At 41.7% G+C, this 15,274-nt stretch overlaps 1 protein-coding gene across 2 annotated transcripts in view; it reads left to right on the top strand.

Annotated features, from left to right (window-relative positions):
• The first annotated feature begins 8,131 nt into the window (after positions 1-8,131).
• gramd4a (GRAM domain containing 4a) overlaps positions 8,132-15,274 on the top strand; it is a 41,591-nt gene continuing 34,448 nt past the window's right edge. For both annotated transcript variants that reach the window (XM_070853645.1, XM_070853646.1), the window contains exon 1: positions 8,132-8,305. In XM_070853645.1, the coding sequence (XP_070709746.1) occupies positions 8,277-8,305 (29 nt within the window). In that variant the 5' untranslated portion in view covers positions 8,132-8,276. The remainder of the gene's footprint in view (positions 8,306-15,274) is intronic.

Genomic DNA, 15,274 nt, shown 5'->3' on the forward strand with positions numbered 1-15,274 from the left:
GTCCCTTAAAATGTCAGCCATGGACCTGAGTTTTTGGACACATCCAAAAATGCTATCACACACCAAGTGGTCTTTTTCCTTTTTCTTTTTTTTTACTCAAAGAAAGGCTTCCCCAGCCTCTCAATGCAGTGCATTTAGAGTGTAATTAATGTGTAGATATTGTTAAAGGTGAAGAAGAAAAATCTATTTTGTATTTCAGCCGTAGCAAGGACAAGTTTTGCCCGTCTTAAGTTGTGAAAATCACTTGATATGCTGGTTTAATCGACTGAGAACAAAAGGCTGTGTGCCTTCATCCTGAACTGATGCCTTAAACACACACACACACAGACAGACAGACAGACAGACAGTGTATCAGCCTGTAGTGATCTTTCAGGTGAATGTACCACCACACTCTCTGGCTGTGCATTCTGCTATTCAGACACATATTCACACACATGATGCATGCAAGACTGTTATGTGTGTGTGGCCTAGAGTGTCCTACGTCCGTGCACAGACAGCAGTGGGCCTAAATGAACTTAAACTACTGTATGTGGGATGGAGTGGAATTCCCTTCTCTGCAGAAAACGCAGTTTTCAGTCCGAGCACTATGAACCTGAAGCCTTCTTTTCCAGTGTCCACCTGCCTTATTGTCCAATGCAACACACTCCTGGTTACCAAAGTCATTAAATACAGTGAATGTGCACATTAGGGTTTGGGTCACTTCATTTTTAACTCAGTTTTGTTCCAAAACAGTTGAAAATAAATAAATTTGTCAGTCTTTGGTGGCATAAAAGTACATTGGACACATTTCTTTTAAGAACTAATTGACATAGCTGGGCCCTTCCATATATTAAGAAAGTGTATCTTCTTTGCTGAATTACTGTATCTGAGTTCAAAGCAAAATTGATCCCAACTCTAATGCATTTAGCAGGAAATAAAAGGCAACAATCCCAGATTTGGTTTACCGTTCACTGAATGCCTTCGTACAACCCCAGTGTTTTGCCCTCTTGTAATCAATGCTGTTGATAAATGTCCTTGTTTTTTATTGATCCAAGACACTGGAAATGTTTTGTAACATAATGTATATTTATTTTTTATGGTTTTAAGACACTGGAAAGAAAAGATGATTGTGACTGTAAAATTAAAGACAACATGATGAATTTTTAACCGTCCTGTGCAGCCTTTTACTTGCCTGTTGCCCGTAAGGAAGCATGGCTAGTCAAAACACGTACGCCACTTGAGGAAAATTAGGAAACATTAACTTTTTTGGCCACAACAAGTGATAGAAATTGTTACTTACTTAGTTCACAGCTTTACACTGGAGACGGTGATCAGTTTTGGTTATTTTGTAAAACAAAGGTCTCAAGTTCTCCGTTGGAAACCAGTGGCAAGCTGGCTGCTATAGGGAAGGTGCATCACAAAAGTGTTTGGGGCCCTAATGCTGTATATTTTATATGATAAAGTAGTCCCATCTTCTTAGCAGGGAGAGGATAATGGAGGGTAAGAAAGGAGGATGGAGGGGACAGATAAATAGACAGAAGTCTGGAGTGAATCCAACAAATAGATTTCAGACAGAGGTGCACACAGAAGGACTGTGCATGGAGCTGATGTCCATACAAGGTAATGTATGAGCAGAGCAGCCTTACTGTCTCAATCCGTCCTGTGGCCGGTGATCAGGGCCCCGCTGACTATCCCTGTGAGGCAGATTAGACAATTCAGTAAACTTACTGTACTGCTGTGTGAGAGAAAGGTTAATGGTTGACTGCTCTGCTGTGGAGTTGAACCTAAAACAAAAAGCATGTGTGTGTCAAGGTGGGTGGGTGGTTAGAGGTATGGGTGTATCTGTCTGAATGACTGCGTTAATCCTCATAGAACAATGGTGGCAGCCCCTTTTAATAAATCCCCCCACTTTGATCCAGACCTTTGCAGGGCACACATTTACACACAGTCTATGGAAGCAAATAATTACATTAACACTCTTTTTACACACGTTTTTGTCACTTGAGGGAAGGACTGAACTCATTTCCTGGTAATATAATTCATCTACGTCCTATTAAATAATGTGTTTATTGTGTGTGGGAGAGATGGGTATTCTCTACGTGAGCTTTATTCCCAGCCAGGTGTCCATAAAGCAAATCTGGTAGCTCCAATGCAACATGAAGTTAAGCATAATTTCACTATTTCAAAGATCTAGCTTTGTGTGAGATGACTTTTTGTATATTTGCAAAACTTTTTATTTGTACAGACTATTTAAATTAAAACTAATTCAATGCTAGATCAAGTGCAAAGATTCCCATGATGTATATATTACATTTATTGGCATGAGTGGTATCAACCTTACAGCACTGTTTCCCTCTGTTTCCAGTCATTGTGCTAACCTAAGCTAATCAATTGCTGGCTGCACCTTCAAGAAAGCGAACAAGCATTTTTCTCCCCCAGATCTCAGACTACTACTTTAATGTTGCATTAAAAATCTCAAACTACTACTGAGGGAACCTAAATTTGCTCAAATAAAGGCACTATTTTCTCAAAGCAGCTGCTCATTACATGAATACTAGTTTTACATTGTGCTTCATGAATCTTCCTTAAACTTGCCATTGAAGCCTTGCAGTAACCCCCCCCCCCCCCCCCCCCCCCCCCCCCCCCCCCCCACACACACACACACACACACACACATTATTTACATTTTTCCACAGCTCGGCTCACTTTAAGACCCGGCACTTTGCTGTGGCATTCCAGGGTAAGCCGGCTACAGCAGCCCCTCACTTTAATGACTGTCTGTAGGAGTGTCTTCAGCCATATGTACCAGATTAATTTAAGTGGCGGTGGTTCAAAGAGCTCGGGAGACCATGAATGCTTCCTCTGCTTAAACAAGGAGGAGGTGTAACTGAATTATCTCTACAAGGGCTGGATTCACTCCCTTCTCTCGCCATGTCTAAGAAAAGATAAGAAAGGTGAACTCGTGTCATCAATGTAATGGGTTTCTTGGAGGACTAGATTCGAGGCCTGAAAGGGGCCTGAAAATGACAATGGTGCCAAGTCCATCGCACAAATACGCACACATGCAGCCTGCTGCCACTGACTATTGCCAAGTGAATTATTGTGAGCAGGCAGAATGAAAGGTTAGATGGGAGGTTCAAGTTTCACAAGCCTATTGGGCGCTTAGTTGGTATGGCAACTGAAGCGAGACCTCCCCTCAGGTGACATAAGGTACAAAGATGAAGTAAGGAAGTGGAAAAAGGTGGCATGTAAAGATGTGATTACTGGTGGGATCAGTTGCTAACAGCACTATCTGCTTTTATTACATTACATTAACTTCCATATCAGTAGTCTGTCAACAGGTATCAGTTTGTCAGGTGGTCCATATTTCAATTTGAGTGACACCTCTGACTTGAAACCTGAGGAGTTGAGAAGGCACCGCTGACTAGTCGGAGAGCTCCATCAGCGTGACCCTCTGCCCTCGTCTTTATCTCTGTTCCATCACAGCCAGGCAAACTAAATAATTCAGACTCATGAGAGCCGCCGTTGGCATCCTGAGGAACCTGTCGGAGCTCAGGCAGGAGGGGAGATGATGACTGATCCAATAGCGCCATCTAGTGGTGCGGAGCACAAAGCCACACTTACAGAGTGGATTTCACTACAAAGGAACTCAATGTGATGTATGTTTAAAAAGATGTTAAAACATCAAGCATTTTAAGGAGAAAAAGACAATAAAGAAAACACACCAATCTATACAAGCCCACAACACTGTTCATAGGCCTGAGAGAGCAGGAAGGTTTTAAGTTTCTAATGTAGATGTGCTTTTTATTGACAGGCAGACTATTCCACAGGACAGGTCCACGGTCCACTCTGAGCTCCTGATCTTATTCTGTGAACAACCAGGAAGCCACCGCCTGAAGACCTGAGGGCTTTGATGGGGGAGAAGTCAGTGAGCAGGTCAGAAATATACTGGGGAGCTGAACAGTGTTTTAAAGTGAATTCTCTATTGAATGGGGAGCCAGTGAAGTGATTTAAGTATTACAGTAATGTGGTGATGTTGTCTTGGTCTTCCTCCTGTGATCCTCAGAAATATGGTAACCCAAATAGTGTCATATTTAGTGAGTGTCATATTTTAACTATAATGAAGTGAATATAATAAGTAAGTATAAAAAACACGTCTATTAAAATGCATTTCAACACTTGCTTCTCAAATCTAATCTTTTATTGTTCAAATCAAACCAAAACGTTAGTGATTAATTAACCATTTTATCCGAATGTGTCATCCATCCTCCTCTTCCTCCCAACTGTTCTATAATTGACTCTGAACACTCTGCCAGTTGCATAAGACATGCATGGTTGTGCAACCCTCTAGAAAATACTGGTTTGGGATTAAGAGGTTTATTACAGGGTTTCCAAATGAGCGCAGAGGGAGGATTTGGGAAATCTCAACAGCGGCACTTTTGCTAGAAGACATCTGAAGAGGATCACAGGCCAGAAGCCCATTGTGTGTGTGTGTGTGTGTAGACATGTGAGTGTAAAGCATGACTAGGGGAATCCCATCTAAAAGCATTACTCCACTTGTTTGCTACACAATTTCTGATGACTACACAAACCCCTGAGTGGTTTCCCATAATAGCTTTCAGTATTTACAGATCAAATTCTGCACGGTCATTTCCAATGATACAGCAGATGAAAGACTGAAGGCAGACAGATCCCAGTTATGTTTGAACAAACAGGCATATTGAAAGGTTTAGCTGGTTGATTTTTGCCTTTAAAATGATTACGTAATAGCGATTAAGAGGGAACTCCTGATTCATTACACATTAAATCACATATTTCAATGATAAATCTGTCTACTGTGGAAAAACAGTCCATAATCTTAATTGAACTTGGGAAAAGGTTTTAGCATCGTTTCAGTGCAGTAGTGAAAGGGACCCTATGAACACCCAGTTTGAACAGATCTTACCATGGAAACATTTAAGTAGATTGTTCATGTTAATGTATGATTACACTAAGCCGCACACATAACAGTGGAGAGAATTATAACATTCGGTCCCCACTCGTGTTTCCCTCCAGAGTGAAATCAACACATCTGTACATATGATTGTACAGATGTATCTGATAGAAAATGTTTAATATCCAGACTATGAACTCATAAACTGAGCCTTCGACCTGCAGTAACTGATTATGTGGCCACTTGGGGGCAGCAGAAACAAGCTGTAGATTTGACGCTGACATATTAAGCTGTTACCAATAAGTGACCGATTTAGACATCCAGGAGAAATGTAGGAAAAGGTAGGAACAACACTCGCTTTCCTTTTAGCTCTGTTTTTGTCTCCACCAACTCCTGAAGGAAATAAATGGCTCTTTAGCTGCTAAATGCCACACTATGTCCACCAGCTGGTCGCTAACGTTGTCTGTCTGCTGTTTGGTGTTGTCACGGTGAATTTTTTAGGACTTTTTAGCTTTAAAAAAGCTCCAATGCTAAAAGTACTACGTACATGTGAGCCTACAATGCTGCAGGAAGCCAAGAGTGCCTAGACTCTACCTGTCAGCGTAGAACGCAGTCTAGTGGTGCACAGCGATGTGAAACTATAGGCAATTATTCTAATAATTAACAAACAAACAAACAAATAAATAATTAGCACAGGTATTAAATACAAAAGACCTAAGAAGCTAAATGTATCGGTCAGTTAAGTGGTGCACAGCAATGTGAAATTATAGCTAATTATTCTAATGATTGGTAATATTGTTGCTTGTCAGAGAGTCAGTGATAATGATAATAATAATAATAATAGATAATTAAAAGAAAGTAAAAAGAAAAGAAAGATCATCATTCATGAACTGCTTCTTAAAACTAACAAGTAGTGAAATAAATATAAAACAGTGGTGTTAAAAAACCAAGATCAGAAAAATAAGTCTTGAGCTGCTTCTGAAACCAATCAACAGAAGCTGCTTCCCTGATCTGTGGAGGGAGTTAGTTTGTTCCAGGCCTTTTGTGCTTAATAACAGAAGTGCTTTTTGTAGTTCTGCAGCCTGCAGCCTATATGTTTAAATATATATATGGGGTTTGGTAATACGGTGCATTACAATAACCCAGGCGAGAAAACACAACAGCATGGGTCAACTTTTCTCCAAGTTCTGCACTACAGGAAATAACTATCCCTCCAGGTATGCAGAAAGAACTCAGAGACTACACATGGAAAGCGTTCTCTGTTACTGCCTCAGACATTTGCCTAGGCAAATGTGAAGCTAAGGTCCTCTTCATCGGCCACACAATCATGGACTGCTTGTCCACAGAAGCTGCACCTGGAAGACGGTAGGACACAGGTTTGGCTTTTTCTGTCTGTTTCTGTGTTTTTAAAGTGGAGAAAGCAACCGAGAAGAAATGATGGTATCACCCTGACAGTCTGATCCACTTTCATGCTGTTATGTTGAATTCTTCCGTAGGCTGCAGAGAGTGAGTTTGGGGTGAAGAGGTGTCGGCAACATCGCAGCTGCAGGACAACCAGGCCAAAGCTCTAGCGAGGACAAGACTACACTGATCCCCACTGGCCTCATTGGTAGTCTGACTGCAGACATAGAAAGTACTTGTGATTACTTCCCTGTAATCTTTGGTCTCATCTCAGGGGTCAGGAGTCAGCTGACTCCTCTTTCTCTCTCTCTCCCTCTCTCTCTCTCTCTCTCTCTCTCTCACTTTCTATCCATTTCACTCTTTGCTCCTTCAATCCCCTCCTCTTCTTTGCCCATTTGATCCCAAATTCGCTCACAGTGTGCGTGCAGCGGCGAGAGGATTGTCAGAGCAATCTGTCAACTCAAAACCACCTCATCACGCAGACACACGATTGCTGAAAAAGGGGAATAACCGGGACTTCGGCAAAGACCTCACCTGGGTTCTGTTATTTGACGAAGACAAAGCGAACATGCAAAGGTTGGTGCTTCAGAAAATGTCATATTTTTTTTGGGTTAATTTTATTTTAAGGAAGCAAAAGTACTTCATTTGCAGGAATAATGCTGCTTTAGCTCAAATCATCTATTCAGATTGCTTAAACTCACTGACCTTTAGAAGTTAGGTTAGTGTCATAGCAACAAGTGAAAATAGTAGCTCTTCAGAACCAGAAATAATCTGATACAAAAATTAATTTAATAATTCAACTACAGTAGTTTTAACCTGCTATTTAAACAGGCCTGTCAGAGTCAGAACTGCCCTTGATGACACTGGGGTCATTTCTTCTGTCTTTCTGTGGGAATTTGGGGGCTTTTACACTATTGGCAGTTTATATTCTACAGCTAAGAACCTACATATTATTTTTAGATATGGTGTTTTACCACCAGAATTCAGTATTATTCACCAGATGATTATTCCTGATGAATCAGCATACTTTGGTACCACATTTAGACCTTGACAAATGCAGTGTAAACACTTTATTTTACACTTTTCCTTATCATTTCCAAGACGGTTATCTTAAAAGTATTATGTAGTTTGGTGAGGAAAAGATTTTCTCGTTTAGAGTTTAGTTTTAGGAAGAACTTTGTGCTCAATTTCAGTCAGAAATTGAACATCTAACTATGCATAATCCAAATAATGTCATATTTTTTTTGATATTATGGATTTTGCCTTTAAAACTAATGAGAGAGGACACTAATGGGGCGTTTCCACATATGCATTCAAGCATTTGAATACATGCTTGCATGCAGAGATGCAACATGCAGAAGCTCATTGCACAGTAAAATATTATTCCTCTCAAGAGTTGTTTTACAGAAATTCTTAATTACATTATAATGAGGCCATTGTTCACCCACCTGTTGTATAATTGAACACTACATGGCAGTGTCAGCCACAGGGCGGTGGTGAGGAGAGGCGGCACTGTTTCCGCCCCCGTCCTCTAGTAGTCTGTGCAGCATCAACCGGCGCTCACGGCCCCTTTAAGACGGCGGTGGCGGCCGACACTGACGCTACTTCCTCGGCGTCGCTCCCTGCTCACTGCCCGCTCTGCGAAAGCAACAAGAGACCCAGCCGAGCCACAGTCTGCAAACCCCGGGGCCGACGGCTCTGCTCCCCCCCTAAACAAGAGTAGGAGGAGGAGGAGGAGGAGGAGGAGGGACGCAACTGGTATTTTTTTTCTCTTTCTCTGCCTGCCTAACCGCTCGCCACTCAGCAGGAGACGACATTTAGTCGGTGTGCGGAAACAAGCAGATACAACCGGGATGGAGGGACCGAGTGAGCGCGTTTGGCCGTGAGACTGGCGCTAATTTGGACGTCCTGAGCAGCAGGTGTACTGAAGGGATAAAGCAGACTAAAGGCAATCTCAGTGTTCATGAAACTTTGCTACGATTTACGTGCTGGGTAAGAAAAACTCTCTTTGTAACCTTCATTATTTTCAGCGTCTATTGTTAAAGATTAAATAAATAAAAAATAAAAATAAGGGTGTTGTTTTAGCTCGGCCGTTGGTGTCTCTTCACGGTCATCCAAAACGCGGCGGATTATTTGGCTCTCATGTTGTGTCTCCTGATGTTAGCAAGAAGGGGGGAAAAATGTCGGACCGTTTTGGGTCTGTTTTTTTTTTTTTTTTTTTTGAAACAGTTAACTCGAGGCCTAACATCAAACTCCAGCCTTTAAAAACCGCTCGCTGCCTAAATTGTTAAAACACAGCGGACATTTTTGTATTCAACAATGTATTTTGGCTGCGCTAACGTGAAACTGCGACGTCTTTGAACGGGGTCGTGAAGTGTTACGTTAACGGTCCTGCTGTCAATGCTGGTTTTTACCATAACGTCAATTTCTGCTTTTTAAAGGAGCGTTTCGTCTTTTTTGTGTTTTGTGTTTAACCACCCAAATACACATAACACCCCTAACTGTGAATAGTGATACAGCCTAGATACTTTGCATTCATATCTTTTAATTAGATTTGGGCTACATGCTCAGTGTTGCACTATTTCACACTGTTTTCTATTAAAAGAAAATGAAATTGGAGACATGAAACTTGGCTGGAAATCTATTTCAGGCACTGATAAGCAAGAAACATTTTGTTATGGCTTGTTTTGTGCTTTAAGTTGCATCATGTGCCTGGATAGTGATTTGAAAGGTGATGGTGTGTTCACTGACAGTGGGAAGCTCTAAGATTTGGGAGTCCTGTTTCTTAAGGGTGCTGTCAAACTAAGATTTATCTCCGGTTAATGTCATGGGGGGAAGTGCGGACACGTGTGTTTTTGTCGCCTTGTTCGCCCCACAAAGTTCAAACTTGGTTACGCGTTGACCTGCGTTAACATCGTTCATCCAATTTGGGAGAGAGGGCAGATTGACCATTTGTTAAGGAAGTATTGATTGTTGTATCCTTGTTTATATAACTGCATGGTGAAATAATAGCAGCAGAGTAGGAGGGATGATGCATTGAAGGCACTGAGTACAAGGGCAGGGTTAGAGGGTAACACTAAAGTATTTTCAGTAGCTTATACTTAATTTTTTGCCAATTGTGATCTCCACTGAATTTATATTATCCTTTTTTTTTTTTTTTATATATTATCCTCTTAGCAAACACTCATGCTTGCTTGTATCAGTGAATGCAATCCAGCCTTGAATGCACCCGAAGGGCGTACTTCAATGCCACTGTTTCTGCCTTTACAAGAGAATTACCAGCTCAAGAGTTGTGATGTAACATTACTTTGACATTTATATCAAAAAGCCCATGGAAATTGGTTGCCTTTTGTTGCATACTCTTTCTCTCATGCCTCAGAACATCAAATCATCCATTTTTTTTGTTGTCATTTGCATAATGGTGGTGTTTGTAACCACATAAATGCCACGCACATCATGCACATGACGTATCATATCGATAACGTCAACTGACGTGCACCATTCAAAGTCTTCACTGCCAAATAAAAGGAAAAAAAATGGACATGGCTTTGAAAAATGCATGCCATAACTGACTTTTATTTTTGTTCAGCCAACTACACGTTGCCCAGAGGGTTGCATTAGTGCCTGGGTAAAAGCTTGTGCATTCTTCTTGTTCTTGACATTTCTTTTTATTATCCCTGTCTCCAAATTTGTAGCCCGAGACTCTGCTGAGACCCTTTGTTTAGCCTCCAACTACAAACAGAGCGGAATATGTCTAATAGGCCTAATTAAAGTTCATCATCTTATGCAGTTTCCTCCCTTCCTCCCACTCCATCCCCAGGGTTGACATCAAATAAAAATAAGAGGCTTGATGAAAGCATTTACAATAACAACATGAGTCCAGATTGAGACTGTGTGCCAGCTTAACACTAATGTGGATACTTAGCAGCTACTTCTATCAGGCTGTACTGCCTTGTCCCTTACGTTGGAATAGCAGCAGACAGGTATTATTCAGCAGGCTGATGATGATGCTTTTTCCCACTGACCATCTGTTGCCTGTCACTTCATTATGAATGTGGGAAAGTGAGCTAAAACAAGAGTTGAAGGTACTCCTTGGAAAGTTCTGGTTAGTGGTGGCAGATAAGATATTAAAAGGTCAGGTTAATCTCTCTCTCAGTCTTGCAGTGTATTATGAAACTTGTGGAGGTTGAGATTAGCTCTACAGCGGGTCCTGCTACTATACTAAGCCTTGTTTCTACAGAAAGCAAGCACCTTTGATGATGAAGACGGTGACGACAGGATAGCCTTACATGGGTTCATGCAGCACATTCAAGCTCGTGCACCTGTAAAAGGAAACACGGTTTGCATCAGGCAGCAGAGCGGAAACACCACAAAGTGGCACTTCCATCCAACAGGTTGCTACTGTCAAACTTTCTGTTTATTCTAAAACAAAACCTGACTGCCTAATGTCCCAGAAAACACACTTGCACAGAAAGTGGCCTACTTGTGTGTGTGCTGCAGCCTGTATTGTACTCAACAGTATGTGGTTGTTTCCACAGCCCCCCCCCCCTCCTTCACGCATGGTTGATAGGCAACAGATATATCGGGTGTAATTGTAGAAAGAGCCACTCACATCTCATGGGGCTATACTGTGTGGTATCCTCTTATAGCTTCAGATAGCCAGGGGTGGTAGGAGGGCTGCGGACCTGAGTAGATATTAAAGTAAGATGAGTGCTGGTGTACAGCTGAGAGCACTAAGGTTTATTAGCCTACCATTCACTGTACATTATAAGCCAAACAAATTGATACTTGATACAGATGAAAGTAGTCATGCCCTGGTACTAATACATAAAAGAATGTGATGGCTATAATGGCATTCATAAAAAATGCATTTTTATGGCCGCCAGCATGGAAGTATATCAGAGAAAAATGCATGCCATACTGGTAATCTAGGCTTTGATAAGTTTATTTTCTTTATGGACTCATCTGCTGACTTAAATGATGAATTGATTATCAGACCAGCTGCTTGTAGGGTGTAGGGCAAAGAGCATTAGGGCTGAACGATTAATAGAAATTTTAAATGGATATCGAGATGTAATGGAGCTGCATTGTTAAAAAGATATGTTTTATTTTTTTAAATGGCCACACAGTCTAACCAAGTGGAAGATGGGAAACCTCTGGTGCTGTAGCTTCACTTGCACGCACGCTGACCTACACTCCATGTGACATCTGAGAGAGAGTAGATGGAGATAACAACTTGTAAAATGCCACATGCAAGCTTTGACAAGACCCAGAGGTGGGGGCCTGGTACACATATTCATACTGGAACATTTCAATATGAATCTGGCAAACTGGTTTGTCCTTTCTGAAGTTTCTACATTTTAGTTTGTGTGATTTGTTGCAGTGTTTGGTGGTGATTATGTAACATGTGTACAAGGCTTGAAGTGATCAATATTCTCCTGTGATTGAAGCAAAATAAAGATGCATTATTCATATGCTAGGCCTGGCCAAGATAAGAACAGTACAAGTGTTGACTGTCTCCAGTGTTTTGTTGCTCAGACTATAGAATGATTAATTGCTTGTGTATACTGAATAATACAGTAGGTAAGGAATTGCATGCTGAATTGCAATCTCAGTGTTGGTCAAAACAATCATCGGACAGCCCTACATTAGTCTGACGGCCTGACATCCATGAATCACTGTGATTGGCTGTTGCAGCGAGGGTGACCTGTGTGACCAACAGTAACCTCAAGCTACTACGGGTCATTAGCAGAAGATTACCCAGACAGACATAAGTGTGCAAACACACACACACATGTGCACACACACACACACACACACACACACACACACACACACACACACACACACGCGTGGATACAGCATATTAGGCTTGTACAGCAAATGCACAAAGGGCTTGTAAAGCAACTCACCCTTATCTAATGTATGCAGTAATAAACAAACACTATCCACCTGTGTGTGTGTGTGTGTGTGTGTGTGTGTGTGTGTGTGTGTGTGTGTGTGTCTTTGCTTCTGCTGTTATGTTTTATGGCTGCATCAGCCTCTCCCTTCACTGTTGCGTTGCACTGACTTATGATTGGGTAAAGATGAATGGAGGTGTTTGTACATAACTGAATAGATGTATCACAAGGCTTGTTTATGTGAAAGCTACTGTGGTAATAATGCACACAGTGATCAGACCTTGAGCTAAAGCCCCTTCCTCCTCCTCCTCCTCCTCCTCCTGTCCTCTTTTCATCTTTTCATCCTCCTATTCAAGGTGTTATGGTTGAAACTGCCTGTGAACCAGAGAAAGAAATCCTTAAAGTAAGTACATAAAGGAGCGGTAGCCTGAAGACCACCTCAGTGAGACGTGGTGAGGAATAACATGGGATTGAGTAATGTGCACTTAAAGATGAGCTTTGTTTAATATTGATGATATTGATATTAGCACTTACAGACTGAATGGAGCGTGATTTCTCTGTGGCATTTTTCAATGGAACTCTGTGAAAAAAGGTTTATTTCTGGGATGGCTTTGAATTGGTAAATGTGCACCGGATGCTTTCATCAGTCACAGTTGTTATGGCTTTACTTTGAAGGGTAACTGTTGGTAGTTTGACCTGACCGGTGGCTCCCTGAGCAGTGGCACCAAGCAGGCTGGAAGCAGATTCAGGTGGTTATTGTGAGAACAGATTTCACTGTGACAGATGTCTTGTCAAGAGGAGGGAGGTGTTTATTAAACTGCCACTCACCATGTTTCCACACACCTCTCAGCAAAGGCAGAACAACCCTCCAATTAACTTTTTGTATTTTCCACTAATGTGCCCATTCTGGTGAGTTGTCACTAAAACATTTTGTTTCTACAATTGAAGTTAATCCAGCATCATGTGAGTGATGTCGGCACAGCTAAATCACCTCATTGGATCTTAAACAGCTATTGGGAAGCCAGACACGAGAACTTTCTTGGTTCCTAATGAGCCGTAACATTTATTCAGAGACTAACTGAGCTAAATCTAAACTGTACATTTACTGCTACAAGACAGTTTTACTGTTAATTACCTCCGTGCTCTGAGCCACCGTCACTCTCTCGCTCAACCACATGCTGAGCTATTCTTTGAAGAAGTCGTGCTACTCTTATGACACCATGTTTTCATCCAGGTACCTTTTTTATACAACATCTCTCCAGGCTGGGCTTGGGCTAAAGTCCCTTTGACTGTGGACTCTAATTATTGTGCAAAATGGTCACAATCACAATCAGGTGATAGTTTTAATGATTGTGACAGGCCTAAATATCGGTGAGCTGCTACCATTTGCTTTTTTCCATGGACTTTGCAGCGCTGTCCTCATATCTTCAGTGGGGTTGAAGTGACGGCTTTGCAGAGGCCATTCCATCGTACTGTAGTTTGCTTAAAACATCCATAAACCGCATTCGATGTTTGTGTAGGGTGACTGTCTTATTGAAAGGCACAGCTGTGTCCAAGATACAACTGTCATCAGTGTGATGATGCTTTCTGAGCTCTTTGGACTTTCCCATTGTGAGTGTGTGTCAGTTTATTGCAGTGGTTCTCAAACTGGGGGAGGCATCGAGCCAGTGCAGCAGGGGCGTGGACGAGTGGAACTACAATGAATGATTATGATTAATGTTGGGGAGAAAAAAAACAAGAATTTGCTGATGCTATCCTGCTGACCTTTATTTCTGTGACATTCATCTTGGATCCTTTTTTATTAGTTACTTTCCTTATAATTGTTAATGTTAGTAAATGTAGTAAATCATAATCACTAACGGGAAGATAAGGAGCACATTAAGATCATTGGGGCATCTTTCATGTTGCACCAGATTGATTTCTAGGTAACACAAGAAACAATTGGATAAGAGATGTGGGATGTACTACCAATGACTTTCTTTTCATTCATTTATTCACCTAAACACCTAAATAAGTGCATAGTCATTGAATACACCAGGCCGTAGGTGTAGGCCTTTGCTCTTTGGGACACGTAAGCGACTTTAGACTCGTCCATCATCAGTCATTCATAAAAACCAGCCAGTTCATCAGTCAGACAACGTTTGCAGTGTGACAACTAGTCATCCAGATTAAATAATCTCTGAGGATTACATCAAGAAGAACTCAATAACAAATCACAGCAGTCAAAAAACAACAGTCATGTTGACTGTGGCTCTGCACTCAGCTGCTGGACAGGATGATGGATTGTCGTGACAACTCCTTGACATCCTGCGTTCGGTCAAACCTGGAACGACCTCCCCGTAGAGTAGTACCACTGAAGGATCTCGCCGCTGTTTCATTCAGTCAGCGTTTCCCATTCATAGAAAGGACTTAATGGAGTTTGGGGCTAGAGTTTGGGTGCAGTCAGAGTTTAATAGGCTGGAGACATTTGCGAACTAGTAGCAGAGAGGAGAATACCATCAGTATTTGCTGTGTCAGCAACAGTTTAGCACCTGTTGTTGTGGTTTCAAATTGGCTCCCATTTCAATGCTAATCATGATCTATAGCTCACTTGTACTGTAGTTGGCTTATATTGGCTTACTTACTGGTGAGCACTAATTAGGTCATTAATCCTGTCTGTATTTTGTTTCTATCATTGGGTTTAGCTTTGCTGCAGCGTCAGACTGGTGCTGCTGAATGCTGAGGAAACACTGCGGCGACTTGACTCCTGTGTCTGTATATGATGGCAGAAACGTCCCCCCTGTGTTTTATCTGTCATCATTGCACCTCAGCCCTAGATACTCAGACACAACCATTAAGCTTTTCACAACCCCTCACAGCCACTGCCACTGCTCCTGCCATGGAAATTACATCAATAAATGAGGTCAGCAGATCTGCTGCTGTCAACTGTTTGCCAGACGACTGAAAGGATATGGTCGGCTCTAACAGGGTTACTGGTTCCATTTTCCTGTGTAAGCCGAAAGAGAGCGCAAAATACAAACCCTGGCAAGGTTAGAGCTTCAGTAGCATTACGGGTTAGCGT

Source organism: Pempheris klunzingeri, chromosome 22, assembly GCF_042242105.1.
Source record: "Pempheris klunzingeri isolate RE-2024b chromosome 22, fPemKlu1.hap1, whole genome shotgun sequence".
Classification (NCBI taxonomy): domain Eukaryota; kingdom Metazoa; phylum Chordata; class Actinopteri; order Acropomatiformes; family Pempheridae; genus Pempheris; species Pempheris klunzingeri.